The sequence below is a fragment of the Sus scrofa genome, chromosome 8, assembly GCF_054392235.1.
Source record: "Sus scrofa isolate SSC_HxYL_T2T_F1_AM1 chromosome 8, Sscrofa_HxYL_maternal_Yorkshire_Landrace_v2.0, whole genome shotgun sequence".
Taxonomy (NCBI): domain Eukaryota; kingdom Metazoa; phylum Chordata; class Mammalia; order Artiodactyla; family Suidae; genus Sus; species Sus scrofa.
This window is the reverse complement of record NC_139390.1, coordinates 88,132,849-88,153,311: the sequence shown is the minus strand read 5'-3', so window position 1 is coordinate 88,153,311 and position 20,463 is coordinate 88,132,849. Positions and strand designations below refer to the sequence as shown.

The window sequence follows — 20,463 nt, the reverse complement described above, 5'->3', positions numbered from 1 at the left end:
AAAAGTGAGTATTTGTAATCTGAGACAGCACTGGATGTGATGAGCAGGAGCAGATCTGTGCCCAACACAGGCCATTTTCTTTGTAATGTCAATCTTTTTTGCCTTTATTTACAAAGGTGGGTGAATAGTTGCCATTAATGAGCACTTAAAACCAATAGACTGTGGAAGTAGATGAATTAAATAACACTATGTAACTATTCATGTTTTTGAATGATTAATGATTGATACGTAAACAGTGTCAGAACATCTGAGTTGAAATCTAGAAATGTGTTCCTGTGATTAACGCATTGAAATAAGAAAAGTGTTTTGATGGCCATGCCTCATTCTTTTTTTTTTTTTTTTTTTGGCAAGAAATAGATGTATTAAGATAGGACACTTGTGAGAGATGCAAGCAGGCAGGCAAGAAGGCTCTGCCACCATGCCTCATTCTAATATGCTAATTACACATGTAAAATAAGAATCAGAAGAAGTTTAGGTGTAAACAGAAAAACAATGCATCAAAAAAAGCATTTGAAATAGTACTTTGGAGTTCCTGAGAGAAAAATATTACATTTATTATTATTATTATTTAATACATTATTATATAAAATATTATTATATTATATATTGTTATTATAATAATATTTATCACTTGAAATATATTTGTCAGCTTTTCCCACACATGTTAGTAAAACACCTCTGTGTTCACGTACATTAGGATGTCAAATAAGACCAGTTATCTAACAGTTTTCCTCAATATTAATTATTTCAATATTCTTATTATTTCACTCGAGGAATTTTAAAACTCGTCGTAATCACTTCAAAGCCCCAGGTCTACGGGCCTGACTTCATCTGCACACTAGGTGCCATTTATTTCTAACAGAAACTACCCTATCATAAAGAGCTGTTTCGTGACATAAGATCAAAACTTTACATTTTCAAAAGAAGTGGGGCTGGTATTTTATTTGCCCTAAAGTAAACACTGACCCCCTTAAATCTTAACCTTTCAATCGAAATTTGAATGGTTTCAGGCTATAGAAACAGTTACGGCAAACTCCCTTCCTTGGTCACCTCCCCACTCCCATCTCCAGATGCCTTTGCAACATCGGGTTAAAATTTAACCCTCTGGGTGTATGTGAGAATTTAACGGGGGTTCACACACCTGGTACTACTCATGAAGGCAGCGGGCTGGCTGGCAGTCCCCGACTTCGGTACCCAGAACAACCTCGCAGTCTCCGGCTCTTTCACAAACAGCATCGCCTTTGATCCTCAGGATCACCCCCGCAAAGGACGGCAGTGGAATTATCAACTGCATGAAGAAATGAATGAAGAGAGGGTCCATTTACAGCTCATCAATTACAGAGCGCGTTAAATCAGAACAAAGAACCTCTCCACGTGATACCGGCATATGTATTTTTATATATTTCAGAATGTCACTTAAGTTATTAATTAAGAGGCTGTTAAAATCCCCCACTCTAACACTTAGATGGGTTGCTCATTTGCTCTTCCTAAGACTGTGGAGATGGAGATTTAATCAAAAGATGAGTGCCTTGTCAGAGCACAAACATTTTGAAATCCCAATGAAAATGCAGTTTAATGCATCCAGTTAAATTGCCTGAGAGGAAACAGTGACTACAGCTTTCTTAAAGCCTTTCCCCTCAGGCCATTAACTAAGAAACTGGTCACTAACTGCTGGTAACAACCCATTTTGGAGGGATTATTGCTATTATTGGCATTCTGTGGTTTATGGCAACATTTTGTTAAAGGCGTTAGAAAGGATGGTGCAGCTGGACTCGAGGCTTTAGAGAAATCAGTTGCTTCCTTTGCGGTTAATGGCCTTTTTTTTTTCCTTTCCTTTTTTCATTCCAATCGAAATGTACCAAGGCTGAGCTCACTGCTGAGTTTATTACCTGCTACATTTCTTGTTGCTCTAAGAAATATGCTTTACACTGGAGTCAGCATTCAAATCAATGGAGCCAAAATATAGCATGTATTGTTAGTAAAATTGAATCATGCTGAAAAGGCTGAATGAATGCTTGACTTACACTGGATGTTAGAAATCATTTCACTTGCCACGAGCACTTTCTGGCTGATACACAGCCCCATGCTACTCCCTTTCAGTGATTAATTGTTCGCTGGAACAGGCATTGCCAAATGGAGAATAATAACCAAAGTTATATTATTGATTTCCCATAACTCTATGTGAACCTATATACCTGGAGCTCTGTATGGCTTAGAGCTGCCTGGTGATAATTCTACGCTTTGATAATTCCGTTTACTAAAAACAGAATTAGAAAGGAGGCAGCTCCAGTGAAGGGCAGGCAAACATCACACAAAGAAAGAGAAGTTCTCAAGAGTTTCACAAATATTTCTTTTGTTCAAGTCAAATGGCAGGAACAAATCAGGACACTGACAGCTTAAAAGTGTAAGGTATATTAGTAAGACCGAATGCAGGTTACACATATGTTATTTGCATGGGAGACATTTTTTTTTTTTTTCTTTTTGGGATCCCTTTTTCTTCCCATCTTTTAATTACAAAAAAAAAAAAAAAAAAAGGAAGATCAGAACATATCATTAGCTCTGCTTCTTAGTGAACCTGACTCTTCTCAAGAAATTTACATCTTTCCCTCATTTTCTGTTAAGGTTTCTTCCCCTGTTTTCTCACCTAAAGAATTATAATGAGGGAGAGTGAATGAGATCTATGGGGAGAGCAGTGGACCCAGAGACTAAAGGTAAAAGGATGATTGATGGTATGAAATTACCATAAAAGTACAATCAAGATCAGATTTTAAAATGAATTTTTAAGCAGCCTAAGAGATACTCTTTGATTTGCAGTCTGGTGGAATGGATAATGTCTCATTCAGTGGATAAAGTTTCTCACTGTGTGACTTGAGCTTTTTCTGATCTTTCTGACTGGGAGTAAAATGGAACCAAAGCCTAAAGTGGTTTTTAATGCAGAAAATATCAAACACAATATTCTTAATGTCAAAACCTGGGCATAGCAGGTGAGGAAGGAAAAATAAATACAAGAGTATGACTGTTAGTATTATTGTACTAGGTTCTCCTTTTACTGACAAATGGGGTTAAAACGTACTTTTTTTTTTTTAAAGGGCAAACTTGTTTACATATGAAAAAAATTAAAATTTAGGCTGGCGTCAGATTTTATTCTTTCTTAGATGTGTAAAATGTTCTAAAATATTACAGCAAAATTCATTTCACGGTTCTTTGTTGTGCTTTCCCATTGCTTAAAAAATGTAAATACACTTTTTATTTTAGAATTTTATATTTACAGAAAAGTTGCAAATATAATCAGAGAAAGTTCCTGTATACCCCTTATCCAGATTCTCCTAACATTAGTATTTTACATTACCATTAGGGTTGATAGGTTTAGCTAATAAAAGACAGGACACCCAGTTACATTAGAATTTCAGATGAACAACAAATCATTTTTTGGTATACATATGTCCCATAGCATACCCTAATTGTTATTTCACTTTTGTCAAAACTAAGGAACTGATATTGGTCAAGTAATCGCTATGCTCTATTAAGATCTCACTGTTCTCTCCCAATGTCTTATTTCTGTTCTGGGATCCCATTCAGAACACCACATTACAATTAGTCATCCTGTCTCTGAAGCTCCTTCTGGTGAAGGTTTTCCAGCTTGCCATTTGTTTGTTTGTTTGATTACTTTTTGGCCGTGCCCCACAGTAGGCAGAAGTTCCTGGGCTAGGGATCGAACCCACGCCACAGCAGTGACCCGAGCCACAGCAGTAACAATGTTGGATCCTTAACCCACTGCACCACCAGGGAATTCCACTATTTGTTTTAAATACAGTACAAAATGAGCTAAAATATTCATTGATAACCTAATAGTGTCAATAAACACTCAATGTATGTATGTAAAATCTTTTTTTAATGAATGCATTTCAAAAGAAAAGTTTAACTTATAAATCATTTTAATCTGGATAGCCAGTGCTCTCTATAAAAGATTATAAAACCATAGCAAATTCTAATTTGAAATTGGGAATTTTCATTTTTGACATCAAGAAAAAAAAAAAACCTGCTCATAACTTATAAACATATCCAGGCTCATCATCAGATTGTAGAAATATTGCTTTCTATCAGATATTAGATTTATCTTCATCCTTGACTATAAAAATAATGATTCAAACCTTTCAAATTATGTGCTATACTATTTTACTCAGTTTCAACTTTTATTTCAATAGAAAATTTTCTATAGAATATGCATGCTTCTAGTGACAGAGCCTTAAAAGATGTTAACTAATTTTTGTTGTAAACTTAGTTCATAGCCATAAGTACAAAGATTTATTTTGCTTTTTTTTCCCCCCAGAATTTTCCCAAGAAGGTTAAAAGGAGAGGGAGAGAGATGCGGGGTTAAATCAACCTAGCTGAGAATATTTGAAGCTTGCCGCTTTATAGTTTAGGTTGATCTTCATTAGGTTAAAATTTCCTGCTTTAAAACTGTTAAACACTATGGGAATCTTGAACATTTCAGACAGTTGCTTCTTGTGACAGTTTCCATTTCTTCCCCCTGCTGACAGTTCCTATAATGACTTTAATCATAGAGTCTGGAAACGGAACCGGCTATTGAATAGCAACAAACTCAATGGTCAATGTCTATGTCACTTTTCTGGGAGCAGGACTTTCTGAGCATCAAGGAGCTAATACTCAGAGCCTCCTGGAAAAGTGCTAAGTGCATTAACTCTCTGTCAATCACATCTGTAAGGCGCAGGCCAAATTACTACTATTTGGCTCAAGACATTCCATTGAAACTTATTTGTGTGGTGTTCGGATCTGTGTACGTATATAACTAATGATGATTGTTTATGGAAAGGTGCCTGTCCAATTATTTTTGAAGAAACACAAGAATGCAGAATGACTGGAAGCATCAGGTTTTTGCCAGAGAATGCCTCAGGTAAGAGAAGAATGGCTAGAGGCTATAAGGAATCACAAGAGACAAGTCAGAGTCGTAAATTGGGAAACTGACATATCTCATCTAATATACTTGCTAACTAGGCCTTTAAAAACCTTGACATTTAACTAAGTTTGTGGAAAAGTTATGGGTTTTTGTCCTTTTCTATTGGCTCTAACTCATTAATACAGCGAATTAAGGTCTTTATCGTTGTTACCAATATTAGCAGATAACGGAGGCGACTGTTTAGGGAGGCAGGTGAGCATCCCGAGGCTCAGCGGCTGTTGATGCAGCCTGTGCCTCTTTCAAAGTCAAGTCAGTCAAAAGTGATACTTCCAGTTATTTACCTTTTTGGAACTTCAGGGCTTGCAGTGGCATGAAAGGAGCCTTTCATTTGGCAGAGGTATTTAAATAAAACTTTCGAAAGGCTGATGTGTTTGGAAGATGGTGGGCTCTCTACAGGAAATAAACAAGTTTCTGGGGATTTTAAGAAAATAAGAAAGGAATGCAAACTTTCCAATGATTGTCATCTACTTAAATATCTGACTTTGATCAAATTTATATTATTTAAGGGCATGGCAGTGGCCCATGGCAAGATAATCTCTGGCTTTATGTGTTAATGTTGGTAACTTTTAACTTTTCCATAACGTTAAACTCCAAAAACATTAAGAAGACAAAATAGATAAAGTTTATAATCAGAGAGCAGCATGGTTTTCCAAAAAGGCAGAAGGGAAGTGCTGTTCACAAAGCATGTAGTAAAGTACTTGAGCTTCTAAATCAGTATTTTATAAAATATATGTTAAAAGGAACCTCATTAAACAGAAATGCTTCAAAAGCAGGTGTTGGCATTCACCCTCATCAAACAGTTGTCACCAAAACCAAACCAAAATGCTACCTTCCTTTTTAAAACCATAATTGCAAGGATCATATTTTTAATATTTTTATGCAAAGTGGATGATTAAGACGTCCAGAGACACTTTAGAAAATGTTGAGATAAGACTACCTAACACTTAATGTGGGAAAACTATTACTTAGAAACCCTAAGAAACCATTTCAACTCTTTTTTCAAGTTATTGAAAACCATGTGCGTTTCCTTTTTCACCCTTTCTCTACCAACTATGATTCATCTCTTTTAAAAGTTTTTAATAAAGATAAAAAGATTTTACTACTTGCTTCTAGAATTACCACTGACAATTTGCAGCACTCATAAATTTTTTGTCCATCTGCAAAATAATTCAAAACATATGCTTTAAGGGACATTATCAAATTCTTTATACCAGTTCCTTCTTGGTTAATTCTTGTCAACAACATATCTAGCCAATACTCATTTAACGTTTTGTATGAACTTAGCACAACATTAAATTCTTTGGAGAAAACATAAGAGAAGTTTAAGACAAGGTCCTTACCTTCAAGGGAGCTCTAATTTTATGTGGAAGACAAGTCCAACACACAAAGGAATAAAAAGCACAGAGGAACAAAGTATGAGGATATGCAGTGATTAACAGACTTTTTGTAATAAATAATAAAACACCATGTTATGTGGTTTAAGAAAAATAAAAAGAAGTGCTTATAGCAGTGCAGACAAGGAAGATCTCTCTGGAGGGAGGAGTCAAGGAGGGGCTCTGTAGAGACCCCCAAGGTTGAGGGGTGAGGGCTGTGTTGACCAGAAGTGGTAAATCAGGGATGGCATGTTTTGAAAATGTAATTTTTGCCTTATTTGGTGATTAGTCTGTGGGTATAGACCTGGAGACAGATGCTTACACATCTGAACAGCCCACTCCAAAGCCTGAAAGCAAACTAGGCACAATGGTAGTACATACAGTGGCTAAGGAGTTCAGAAGGCCAGTAAGTTATCCTTGACCTTGAGGGTGACTTTGGATGAGGGAACGTGTAGCCCACAGGATGCACTCTGTCCAAAAGTGTCTACCACATTTGGCAAATTATTTAAACTTTCTAAACCTGGTGTCCCTTGTCTATCACATGGAATAATAGTCGTTTCAATCTCATCAATGTTTATACATGATAAGTGACAAAAGGCCCACCAATGAAACCTCTCCCAAAGGGCTGTGGTGAGAATTCCTAGAATAATATGTAATGGGAGGTTGGGAGCAGAGCCTGAAAGGTGTCACGGAGGGTACAGCAGCTCGTCTTAGCCTTATGTCTATGATCGCTGGGCTGGGAATGCTGAAGCTGAATTTGGATGTCTCTGTTTACATCTCAAACCTGAGATGAGTCAACAGGAAGTAACTCAGAAATTAGCGAATGTCCTGATATGTTTTCATGTATTGCCTTTGCAGGGGGGTGGGGCTTGGGGAGAGGCCCTGTCATACGGAGGAGATTGTTTTTCATCCTGGGGTAGAAAATGAAAGCCCAAGGATTAGGTTTCAGATAACTGGGGGTAACGGTCCCTCTCTTTAGAACTGAAGAAGAGAGATATGTGGAATCAGAGTACAAGACACATTTGCAAGGAAATCTCATTGTCAACATGAGTTGGTCTTGGCAACACGTTGGAAAAGGAGCTGGAAGGTGAGTATACAGTAGGGGTATGGGCCTCGGGAGGGGCCTCTGAGGGTCTTGAGCCTGAGGACTCTGAGGGCCATCATACTTGGTAATCAACTGTGAGTCCTCCCTGCATTATTCCATCCTGTTCGCCAATGCCATCCTGAGTCGTGCAAAAACACAACAGCTCAACCTTCTCTACCACTGAAGGGAAATATAGAAAGCCGCTGGCTTACACTTGAGACAAGGCTGTGCCAAGGAGAAGAGCAGCTGCTGCCTGAGTGAAACAAGTCTCAGAGCAGGAAAGGCAGACTTGCAAAAAACACTGGAGTGGCCTAAACGCAGACCAACTTGGCACAGAGAGCCGGGTTGGGGGGGGGGTGTAAAAAATTGTCTAGGGGTCCAAGAAATTCATGGAAGGGAAACTAGTAAAGATGCTGCACATTTGATAGTGACAAGGAGTGGAGACCCAGATTATTGTAATGTGGGTATTAATCCTGTGATCTCATAGCCTGCTAATGAAAAGCAAATGAAAAATCTTAGCATGACATCTAGCTCCTAACAGATTCATGACTACTATCTGTTGTAGCCAATGGTGTTGTTATTGACTATGGGGTACCATGTCAGGGCATTACATAAGGGCACTGGAGCAGATGGTCATATAAGACATGCTCCCTCAGAAAGTTCTGTAGCTAGCCAGGCTCTTACATCCACAGACACCAAATGGCACAGCTGTGTGCACAGCCAGAGCAATGCCATTTCCCGCTTGTCACATATCCAAATATGGATGACATTTATATTTAACAGAAATATAATTTTCTTAAAAAAAAAAGGGAGATGAATCACGAACAATTGAGCAGAACTGTTTCAGAAGGTCATGAGATCATGGGAGCAGGAGCAAGCCTCCATCGGTGAGTGCACTGAGGCAGTGGCAGCTCCGTGGGAGTTTACCCATTATTCTTTCATAAGGCCACCAGAGCCCCCATTGAGCAGGTGGGTAGTCTAATAAGCTCCACCATGATTGGGGCTTCTTCAGTTCAAAGAGAGAAGTAGCTATTTGACAAAAACACAGACCCCCAATGAAACATGTGTTGGGAGCAGTCTTCTGTGATAAACAATTGTCCTGGATCCCTGACACTGTGGTAGACAGAGGGCTGGAACTTGGCAGATGACACAGGCAGGACTAGCTACAGAAATCTACAAAGAAGAAAGCAGTGTTGATTGAAGGAGTTGAATGGAGGTCTGGCCAATAGAAACCAAGGATGAGCAGCCAGTGAGACACAGCACCGTACTAGCTAGCACAGCAACTAGCTTTACCAGCAGGAAGCAGGATGTAGCGGTGTCCCCAAACACCAGGGTGGCCTCGGGTCAGGTGGGGACCTGAACTAGCCAGGCCAGAATATATGAAGCAGTCTTACAATACTAACAACCAGCATTTCTTAAGAAATATTTATGTAAGGCTCTATTTAAAGTCCTTAAATGAATTAACTCACAATAACTGTATTTAATAGATAATATCCTTATCCTAGACACATTTTAGCCTCAGGGCCTTGGCACCTCCAGTTTCCTGTGAAAGGAAACTGCATGCAAGTTACATGCATGGCTTATTCTTCACTGCATTTGAACCTCTGGTTAAAGTCATCTGCTAAGAGAAGACTGTTCTGAGAACTCCATCTAAACACTCTTTATTCTCTTAGTAAGCTTTATTTTTCTGCATAGCTCTTATCATTTTGACAGTATCCATTTATTTGTTCATTGTCTATTTCCCATCTAGAACTTAAGTTCCACGACAGCAGGGAACTTATCTGAGTTGTTTATGACTGTACTCTCAGCTCCCAGAATGGTGCCCTTCCCAGAGAGGCAGCAAAACAGATAACTGTTGAATAATGAAATTCTACTCTAAGAGCAAGAATCTGGGTTATAGGGAGGTTAAAGCAAATTGCTCAACATCTCAGAATCACGCATGTAGAATCGGGCTTGCAATCCAGGCAGTGTGGCTCTAAGACCCCAGCTCTTGAGCTCTACTCTCTATTGCCTTATGAGCCCTTTGGTGTAACACCACCTCAGTCCTGGGAGGAAAAACAGATGCACTGCAAGCAGGACAGCAGCACGTGAACAGAAACAAGAAGTAGAGAGGGGTGGACCCCATATCTGGCCTGAGAAAAATGACTGCCTTTTCAATATAAAAACGTCAGTCTCACATTAACTTTTTCAAACATTTTTTGCTGAGTTCCTAGCAAATCAAAAGCATCATTCTCTATTGTTTAAATAAAATTCAAAATGAAGAGAAATATGTCTTCATAGGGCAGAATAGTGTGGGTGTGGTTACTCGGCAGGCACAGTTTTGTTTTGTTTTTTAAAGAGTTACATAAGAAACACTGGAAAACTCCATTGTGACTTAGTGGGTTCATAGATGACTTCAGCATCTGGCACAGGAGGCACTGGATAAATAACTGCTGAATTAGTGAAAGAATGTGGTGACTGAGGAAGAGTAGAAATATTCTGAGCTTTGGGGATATAAAAACAGAAATACTCACTTTCCTTTCCTTGTCCCCCTAACGTTTTTAGAGCCTGAGCTCTGTAAAGGCAGTGTTACCTAGGCTGACACTGCCTCTGTCCCCACCAAGGCCAGGAGCGGGCTATGGAGAGCGTGGCGGAGACACCACGTTCCCCGAGCTGGGGGATGTCCTCACGCTCTACTCCGCATGGGTCACTTCATTCTTTCATTAATTCAACCATTATTTACTCAGAGCCTGTGGTGCCAAATGAAGATATGGTCCTCTTCATATTTGAATTTTTTTTTTAAAGAGAATGATGCATTTGATTTGCTAGAATAGCAGCAAAAATGTTTGAAAAGTTAATGTGAAATGGACTCTTTTTAATACTGAAAAGGCAATCTTTTTGCTCAGATGTTGCCTACCAGTCCATCAATCCAGTCTAGAACTACTAATGTGTGTCTTTGCAAAAAGACTATTATCCCAGTGCCACTCAAAGCGCTTGTCAGGTTTATAGGCTGGTTTCCCTGAAGCCTTTTTAAAAAATCTTGTTCTTTTGTGCTGTTGTTCTTTTTAATCTCTTATTGGAACTGCTGGGAGTGATTCAAAACAGTCCATCAAATGTTGATTGTCCATCAATGATATGTCAATGTGGTTTCACACTTCAAGAACAGAGTCTTTCAAATAAAGGAGGAGAGTGCTAATCACTCACACTGGGGGTGGCTATTAATAGGTTTACTCATATTTATTGGGCACCTACTTAGACTTACAGGTAAGAATATACATAAATGAATACAGCTTGAACTTGCAGTGGTGACAATTAGTCATTCCATGTTACCTGTCTCAGAAAATTTAACTAAAACCTATCAGGCATTTGAATCCAAAGAATATATGGAGGCCCAAACTGGAAATACATATATTAATTTTAAAAGTAGAGACCAAAGAAGCAATTGGGAACTCCAGCTTCGACTGACTTAGAAAGGCTCAAAAGTGCCCACACGGCATCTGGTAGACCTTACTGATATGTGCCACCAGCAAGCATTTTTTAGGTGTTCAGCAAAGGGTCACATACTCTTAGTCATTTAATTAAAGCATATTAATATTGATCATGACAAATATGTGGGGATTCTTCCCCCAGCACTTCCACCTAGTCAAATTCTCAAGTGCACTAAAGACAATCAAGTGGTCTGAAAGCATGTTTATTTTTTAAATAAATTTTTCATTAAGGATATGAGGTGTTAAACTCCATGTTTTCTAATATAACAAAGTGTACTCTATGTGCCTCCTGTCCCCATAAAGTTATTGCAGTAAACGATTCTCTCTGGATTGACTGTCCCCAAGCAAGTTAGAGACAAATTCTGTTGCAGTTACACCACAGTCTAATACATGGGTCTTATGGACCTTTACTATCCCCATTTACCACTGAAAAAAGAATGTCATATCTAGGTTAAATGGAGTTCCCCAAATTTAATTTTGGCAAAATTTAGCATCAAAATTCATTCATTTTTTTACTTCCAAACCATGAGGGCTTTTTTGTTTTGTTTTGTTTTGGTTTTGGTTTTGGTTTTTTTGCATTTTAGGGATGCACCCACAGCATATAGAAGTTCCCAGGCTAGGGGTCTAATCAGAGCTACAGCTGCTGGCCTATACCACAGCTCACCGCAACGCCCGATCTTTAAGCCACTGAGCGAAGCCAGGGATCGAACCCACATCCTCATGGATCCTACTCGTGTTCATTATCACTGAACCATGACAGGAACTCCCAAACTGTGAGTTTTGCCTCCAGTGCTAATGTACATTCTAATGCCAGAATGAAACTTTTTTATTTTGACCTTGGGCAAAGATCATAGTTCCTAAAGTCTCTTAGATTGAACAAGATATCACTCTGGGATCACAAAGCCTACATCTCTTCAGTATACCAGCTAACCAACCAACCACAACTAACACATCTCTCAAGATCTCCTTTGAAGGAACTTGGCCCCATCTCAGACTGGTAATAATGAAGCAGAATCGCTTGACAAGCAAACACCATGATTATGGGAAGAAGAGAACAACTGAGGAACACATGCCTGACAACTAAAAAAAAGATTTTCTTTCCATTTTTCAAGAATGGGAAATACCATCTAGGTTCCTGCTGAGCAGAGTAAATCTGAGAAGAGCGAACGGGATGGTTATGAGGTTGTCTAAGGCTAATGAAAACAGACGTCATCGCTTCAGGCCAAGTTCTCTGCTGTTAGATCTATATAAAGAGCCACCTCTACGTTGCCCAGTGAGATGTCTTTCAGTAACAAGGCTCCAGGCTGGCCCAGCTCTTTTTTCTTTCAGCCTGTGTTTTAGGACGAAGAGGGACTGTACGACCCCTTCCAACGCCAGACCCTGGCTCCGGGATGTATCAGGTCCCACAATCCCCTAGGGGATTCTCCCCTGCTCCAAAGCTCACGTCTAGCCAGCCTGAGCCCCTTACCCTCACACATCTGCCAGAAATGATCATTTCCGGAAGAGTCCATCTCCCTCAGAAAGATCTGAGTCTCCTCGATTCCTTCTTAGTCTTCCAACTTACTGAATCCTTAAGGAAACACAATTATTTCCCGCCCCAGAAACATTCAGCCCCAAGCAATCGGTTTTCTCTTGACTTTGTTTTTGCCCTGTTGTTTAATTTTTACGTATACATTGTATGCCAGGCTTGTGCTAAGTCCTTTACAATCATTACACAATTTCATCTTATTTTAGGCTTTCAGAAACCCCATTAACTAGGTTGCATTATCATCATTTAACAGATGAGAAATCTCAGGCCCAAAATAAACAACATCACTTGCCTAAAGTCACAGAGCTCCGATATAGCACATTGACCCAAGAGCTCAGATCCCAAAGCTATGTTGTTACTCTCTATGTTCTATTACTCCCATTGGCCAAATCTGTAGATGGCAGGCATGGGCCATTTTTGTTTGTTTTTTAGGGCCAAGCCTGTATGATATGGAAGTTCCCAGGGTAGGGGTCCAATAGGAGCTACAGCTGCAGGCCTCCACCACAGCCACAGAAATACCAGATCTGACCCTTGTCTGCAACATACACCCCATGGCAAGGCCGGATCTTTAACCCACTGAGTGAGGCCAGGGATCAAACCTGCGTCCTCATGGATACTAGTCAGCTTCGTTACCACTGAGCCATGACGGGGACGCCAGGCATGGGCCGTTTTTATTCTTAATATTTATCACTGACATTATGTTACTCTCTCACTTACAGCCAGGTGACCTTGGACCTACATAAGCCATGTGCGCTTCATCTGTAAAAATGGGAGTTCTTACAGCACCTACTTGGAAGAGAGTTGTGAGAATTAAGGGAGTTAATGTCTGTGAAAGAATGAGAACAATGCTTGGCCCACTGTAAGCATTAGATAAGTGTCAATCATCATTATTAGCAGTATAGGAACACTGGCAGTAATGATGACAATAGTAGTCATTGTAGTGGTTCATTTATTGTTTAGGGATTTATTATCTGTCTCCTTCACTACAACAGAAGCTCCATAAGGACAGAAACTTTGTTTAGTTCACTGCATTTTCTCATTGTCAAGAACAGTGCTTAATAGATATTAAAAAAAAAGAATGTGTATGTATGTATGTATGACTGAGTCATGTTGTGGTACAGCAGAAATTAGCACAACATTGTAAATAAACTATACTTTTTAAAAAAATTTTTTAAAAGAATAGGGCTGAGCAGTCTAAACAAAATGCACATGGTTCAATTATAATTCTGATGATTTAAGCTATTTATGAGAAATCCAGGTGTACCATTTAATCTTATTGTTATCATTTTATTCATTACATGAAACCAATTATTTTCCATGTATCATGTATCAAGGGTCCCTTATCAAAGGGTTGAAGAGATACCGTTTCACTTAATACCTATTACTATCCAGATATGAATTAACCTTGTATTAGTGAGATCTTCCTGATAGTGCCTGCTTGTCCTAAACACTGTTCTTGACATACTGTAAATAAGTAGAGCTATACTATTTACAGAAAGGGAGGCAATTATTTCCCAAGAAGGAAACTATGACTTAAATGCTTTGGCCTAATGAGCTGTGAAAAAGGGCACAGCCAGCCAGGTTGCATGTGCAGAAGAGCCAGCTCACGTAGGTACAGACTTCTCTCTCTACCCTCACTGCCCCCCACCCCCGGTTCAACACACCATCATGTCGCTCTGACTTGAAATGCTGTGATAGTCTATTAGCCCCTCTCTTTTGATCTCTCCAGTTATCCATAATACATCCCAGCTGAACCTTTGAAAATATCGCACCCCACTGTGAACTTTTCAGAGTTACCATTGTGGCTCTATGATAAGGAACCCAACTAGTATCCATGAGGACTCAGGTTCAATCCCTGGCCTCCCTCAGTGGGTTAAGGATCTGGAGTTGCTGTGAGCTGTGGTGTAGGTTGCAGATGAGGCTCAGATCCTGCATTGGACCCCTAGCCTGGAAATTTCCATGTGTCGCAGGCACAGCCCTAAAAAGACAAAAAAAAAAAAAAAAAAAAAAAAAAGAGGAAACTTTTCAATGGATTCCACTGTACAAGCTCCCATAAAGACTTATAATCTTGCCCCTGCGTATCTCATCTTTTTTTTTTCTTTTATTTTATTTTTATTCTTTTTTTTTTTCCCACTGTACAGCAAGGGGGTCAGGTTATCCTTACATGTATACATTACAATTATGTTTAACTACGTTCACTTTCCTTTTCCCCCTCAAATGTGCCACACTCGTCTCCATCACAGAACCTTCACTTATGTTCTGTCCTAAGACTGCAACACTCTTTCCCATGCTTCTTCTGGCTAACCACTGCTTGTGCTTCTTGTCTCACCATTAGTACTGTTTTCCACAGTGAGGCTTTACCTGACATCCCTCTCCCCCAGCACACACACGCGCCCGCGCACGCACATACACACACAGAGTCTAGGCCAGGTCATTACACATGCTCATGGCATATCTTGCAGCTTCTATACACTGTCACGTAATTATTCTTTAATGCTTACTGGCATTCCTACCTGTTTGCTGGGTTTCACCCCTAGTTGGCTCTAAGTCTTACGAAACCAAGAGGCCGGATCTATCTTGTCCATCATTCTTTCCCTAGTGTACCTGCCACATGACAAGCGCTCCGCATGCTGGGTGAAGGAGCGAATGAGATCATGTGCAGAGTGGGGCTGGCCGTTGCCCCCCCATGAGAGCAAGGTGATGCTGAGGATTCACAACTTTTTCAGCTGCTCTAAGCAGAGGATCCGTCACGCTTTTTCATTATGACGGAATCTGGCTGAAGTGTAGAATGTGGCTGGAGTAAAGAGAAGCTTTGCTAGCATGTTGTATGAAATAAGGGAGATAATATCTTTGATTTTCTACTTACTTGACACTACTTCCTTCACAGCAGGTCTCAGAGTATCCTCTCTGGATGGGCATTTACACATTTTCATAGCAGTCATCAGTCCCTCGTACTTTATTCTGAAATGACATCCAAAATCTGTACTTCTAACCTAAATGTCCATTGACAGAGGACTGGATAAAGAAGATGCAGTACATACACACCGTGGAATATTACAGCCACAAAAATAATGAAGTAATACCCTTTGCAGTGACATGGATGAACCTAGAGATTATTTTACTTAAGCAAGTCATACAGAGATAAACAAATACCATATGATATCACTTATATGTGGAATCTTAAAAACCGACACTAATGAACTTATTTACAGGAAAGATATAGACCCACAGACATAGAAAACGAGATTATAGTTACCAAAGGGGAAAGAGGGGCATAAATTAGGAGTTTGGGATTAATGTGTACACATCACTATATTTAAAATGATAACCAACAAGGACCTACTGGGAATTATATTCACAGGGAACTATATTAAATATCTTATAATAACCTGCAATGGAAAAGAATCTGAAAAAGTGTGTGTGTATATATATTGATGAATATATATATATATATATATATATATATATATATATGAATCACTTTGCTGTATACCTGAAACTAACACAACATTGTAAATCAACTACACTTTAATTTTTTAAAAAATCTGTACTTCCTAGTGTAATGACTGGTTTCTTTTTCTTTTTTTCTTTTCTTTGGTCTTTTCTAGGGCTGCTCCTGCAGCCTATGGAGGTTCTCAGGCTAGGGGTCCAATCGGAGCTGCAGCCACTGGCCTATTCCAGAGCCACAGCAATGTGGGATCTGAGCCGCATCTGTGACCTACACCACAGCTCACGGCAACGCCAGATCGTTAACCCACTGAGAGAGGCCAGGGATCGAACCCGCAACCTCATGGTTCCTAGTCGGATTCGTTAACCACTGTGCCATGATGGGAACTCCTGTAATGACTGGTTTCTAAAATCTCAGGGTGACTGCCTCAAGGACTTTTGACCAAATGTTGATTGGGCTGGAGTGGTCTCCAGCGGGGCCAGATTCAATCTAGTGCCACTTCCAGTAGTCTTCCTACATCCCCAAATATTGTTTCAGAGTTACTGACATAAGCTGACCTATTAGGCATGCTTGTTCCTTTCTGGTGGTGATAGGGCAGGCAACGCACTGTTAACCCCCACATCAGTGAGCAGATAAAATCGTTAGGATTTGCTGATTCTCTTCTGACAGCCAAACCTGCTTTGTAGCTTTCAGAACTCATGCCCACTGATGGCATCAAACAGTCAGAGCCTCTCATCACAAAAGGACATCATGTACACAATTATCTTTCCTGTGGCTAGATCAGCCCATGTCAATGTCATGTTTAATATTTAAACATATTCTACTGTCATTTGTATCTGTTTACTCAGTGGCCATCTGCAGAACCAATATGAATAAAAACAGGGCTTGTGGGGCAAAAATAAATATATTGAAAATCACTGACTTGGACAGACTAGTGGGAAGGCTGAGTCTACTCAAACACCTGTCTTCCCCCCTCCCACCATCTGTGCGATAACTTCACCCTCCAGCCTCACTACTCAGCCCTGCAATTACCCTGTCAAGAGGAGAGTGCGGCTCAGGTGGATTTAATATGGGTTTAATATGGCCCATTGAGTTTAATGTTGATTTTCTTTAAGTAACTGTTTCTCTTGCTGCTAAAAGCCTGTGTCTCTGTGTCAATGCTTAATTTGGATGATGAGTCCATCTAGGGCAAGAGCCAGGTTCTCTGTTTTGTAAAGAGACCAGATCAAATTAGTAGATGATAGGCCGTCCAAAGCTGTAAGTGCAAACAGCAGAATGATACATAATTCACAGGTTACAGTGAAGTTAAAAGAGAAGGTTAATATTTTAATGCATTCTTAAGAATTCTTTCCCTCAAATTCTTCAGATGGATGTAACAATCACCAATCTGTAGCTATAAAGGAATGGGCTGATGTGTAACACAGATCTATTATATATTGTTGGGTGAGATGCTGAAAGTTTATATTCATTTTCCCATCTAAGGAAACAATTCTTCAAGGTGAGTATTTTACAGGAGCTAAGAGTTGAAATGTCTTGGGATACAAGGCTAAGTCTATCTCTTTCAAAAGTGGGTATACGTTCCTCTAAGTGGTCTTGTCATTTACCTGGTGACCGTACATCATTTGGATGTTTCAACCCTCTAAGGGGCTCACCTCACCAGGTGGGATGTATTATGCTATATCCCCTGTAGACGATTAAAAAAAGTTATTAGAAAAAATGGAAATCATAAGAAATGGTCTACCCAGTTACCTAGATACGACATCATGAGAGCTCAAAGCAATTGGATAGCCGTAACTGCTTGATTTCCATCTATCCATTTTTTTCCCACCAAAACCATATTATTTTGATGGCCAGCTATGTACCAGGTACTGGGATAGACATCTGGGATAGAACGATAAGCAAGACAGAAGTTCACCACAGGGCTGTGTGTCTGCAGAGCACAGACTGGCCTCTGGATTCTGAAGTGGTATACAGCTCCACATGGCCTGCCTAGGCATATGAGACACCAAGTGTATCCCTGCTGCATAGCACTGGGAACTCCATCTAGTCACTTGTGATGGAGCATGATGGAGGATAATGTGAGAAAAAGAATGTGTGTGTGTGTGTGTGTGTTCCTGGGTCACTTTGCTGTACAGTAGAAAACTGACAGAACACTGTAAACCAATTACAATGGAAAAAATAAAAATCATTACTAAAAAAAAGGAACCAAGTGCAAACAGACACTGCTTCTTTTAAATAATTTATGAAATTGAAAGAAGCCAGCAGGATCAGTAATGTTTTCTATTTAGTCAGGCTTAAAGTATTTATTTTTATCATATATACTTCAACCATGATATTCCACAAATATGAGACAAGCCATTAAAGGAAAAGGTGTGGCTGATTTTCTGACTTTGTCAACATGTTTACTCCACTGAATACCTTTCTGTTTTGCAGAAGGATTGAGGAAAAGACACAATTGGCCTTCAACTACAATGTATAAGATCTCAGTCATGAACCAAGGAATTCCTATTTCAATTCATGCAGCAGCCTGACCCAAGTCATAAATCATTCTCAGAGGGAAATGTACCCTCTTCCCTGGTTTCGGAGCCAAAAGTAGAGAGCGATACTCACTTACTCCTCATCTTCATGAGGTCCATCAAAAGATCCAGAAGAGATATACACTGAGTGTGTCACATCAATCTGTTTGCCACTTGGACCAAATGAGCTTTGTGTTGTTCCCAAATTAGACACTCATCATGCATAATTTGCCCCTTACATGGAACAGCTGCTGGCTTTTACAATGCTTTCAATCCAACGTCGAATGCACCCATTGTTGGTGTTACTGTGAGCATTATTCAATCAGTTCTGTGATATATGCATCATTTGATTTGATGATACAATATAGAAATAGAAAAGAATGACCTAAGAGAAAAGCGTGATATGTTTATCTTCTAGAAAAATTAACTTTCAAGTAATTATACAGGAAGGCACTAGGCTACTATACTGGAAAAATGGTTTTTTTTTAATGAAAAATTTTTTCATTTTAATATTAAATACTATTCTGTGACTGTTTATGAAAAATAGGAGACAGTGCATTTCTCATCAGTATGTTCAAAGAGGCAACTGAATCACCAGGATGAGTCTCATGGATAAAAGGGAATCAGGAAATCATGAGTTTAACTTTAAAACCTCACTCACATACTCATTCTCTATTTTTGCCATCTGTAAAATTGGGGAAAAGTCATCAATGAGCATTTACGAGGGGCATTTTAAGATGGAAATTGTTGCCCCAGGTATATGAAGTGTAATTCTTAGAGTTCTAAATTTAAACACCATAATGATTTGTATTTGCTCCTAATCAGAGATCTTCTAGCAGATTCTGTTGGCAATGGTTTATATAGCTGAGAAGAGGGAAAGCTTGGGAGACGTCTAATGTAAACATTACAAGCTGTAGTCTCCGCCACCTTTTATTTTTTGAGTGCATGTATTTCTCATCTCTAATTGGAATCACTGTTTTACAAATAACTGAGGAAAAGGAGACACCTACAAAGTCACAGTAAGTTAGAAAAGGATGTATTGCTACAGTTCCTCGGTGTGTGAGTTTTACTCTTAATCCCACCTAGCTACAAAGAGAAGGAGAAATTGAGTAAATCATATTTTAGATGATAAAGGGTAGTAAAAGCTGTTGTCATACACACAATTATCATTTTTCCAATTATAAAGGTAAAATTTGGCTAAGGAAATATATTTAAATTTTCACTGCCAATGGGCACTATTTCTATTAAATCAGCTTTCATGGGCTATTCCATATGCAGTTTATGATACTGGAGCTGTGTGTTTAAGTGTACTTTGTAGAAGGCTACTTTGAAGAAGGGTGTTGGGAGTTAGAGATTATCAGCTTCCTCTAAATACATATTTGCACATATGTATCGATATGTACCCACACAAACACACAAAACAGAGTTCTTTTATAAAGAGCATTTGATTAAATTCACCTGCTTATTCTGAGCATCTGTTTGATTTAATTCACCTAGTTTTGTCAAGTTGATTTGATTATGTACATTCACTTTATCCTCAAGATATTTAATTTATTGTTTCATAAGGCTGAACCTTGTAAAATTAAATAAGCAATGATCGTAAAGTATTCTCTACATTTATTCTCTAAACCCAGAAAAAAAAAAAACTTACCACTCATCAAAAAAAAAAAAAAAGAAAAAAACAAAAAAAACAACAAAAAAAAACCTAAATCATTTTTGAAAGAGTGGCTAACAAAATATTCCAGAACCATAGGTCTTAGTTTTCTTAAAAGTATCTTTATAGATAACTTCTCTGTGACTTATTCCATTTGTAGAAATGTAGGACCCATCCTATAAAAATTCAGGAAGAGAAATCTCCCAATTAAGAACATTTACTCCCATCTAAGCGACATGGGAAATTTTAGCTTACAAGAAGTCTCTAAATGCACTTGGGTGACTGGTGTAACATAGCCCCCACTGAAGTACATGGACTTGAAAACTTTACAATGAAACAGAAGAAAATCATACTAGCAGATGTAATTAAGAGATCTCAAATATAATTTTTCCATCCTTTCAAACGAAATATTGCG

General features: G+C 39.0%; 1 protein-coding gene across 5 annotated transcripts in view; it reads right to left on the bottom strand.

The window, feature by feature from the left end:
• LOC110262145 (uncharacterized) overlaps positions 1-20,463 on the bottom strand; it is a 601,789-nt gene that overhangs the window by 48,464 nt on the left and 532,862 nt on the right. For all 5 annotated transcript variants that reach the window (XR_014812840.1, XR_014812839.1, XM_084972740.1 and 2 more), the window contains one exon: positions 1,142-1,288. Coding sequence is in view for 3 of the 5 variants with exons in the window: in XM_084972740.1 (XP_084828866.1) it covers positions 1,148-1,288 (141 nt within the window). In the remaining 2 variants the exon portion in view is untranslated. The remainder of the gene's footprint in view (positions 1-1,141; positions 1,289-20,463) is intronic.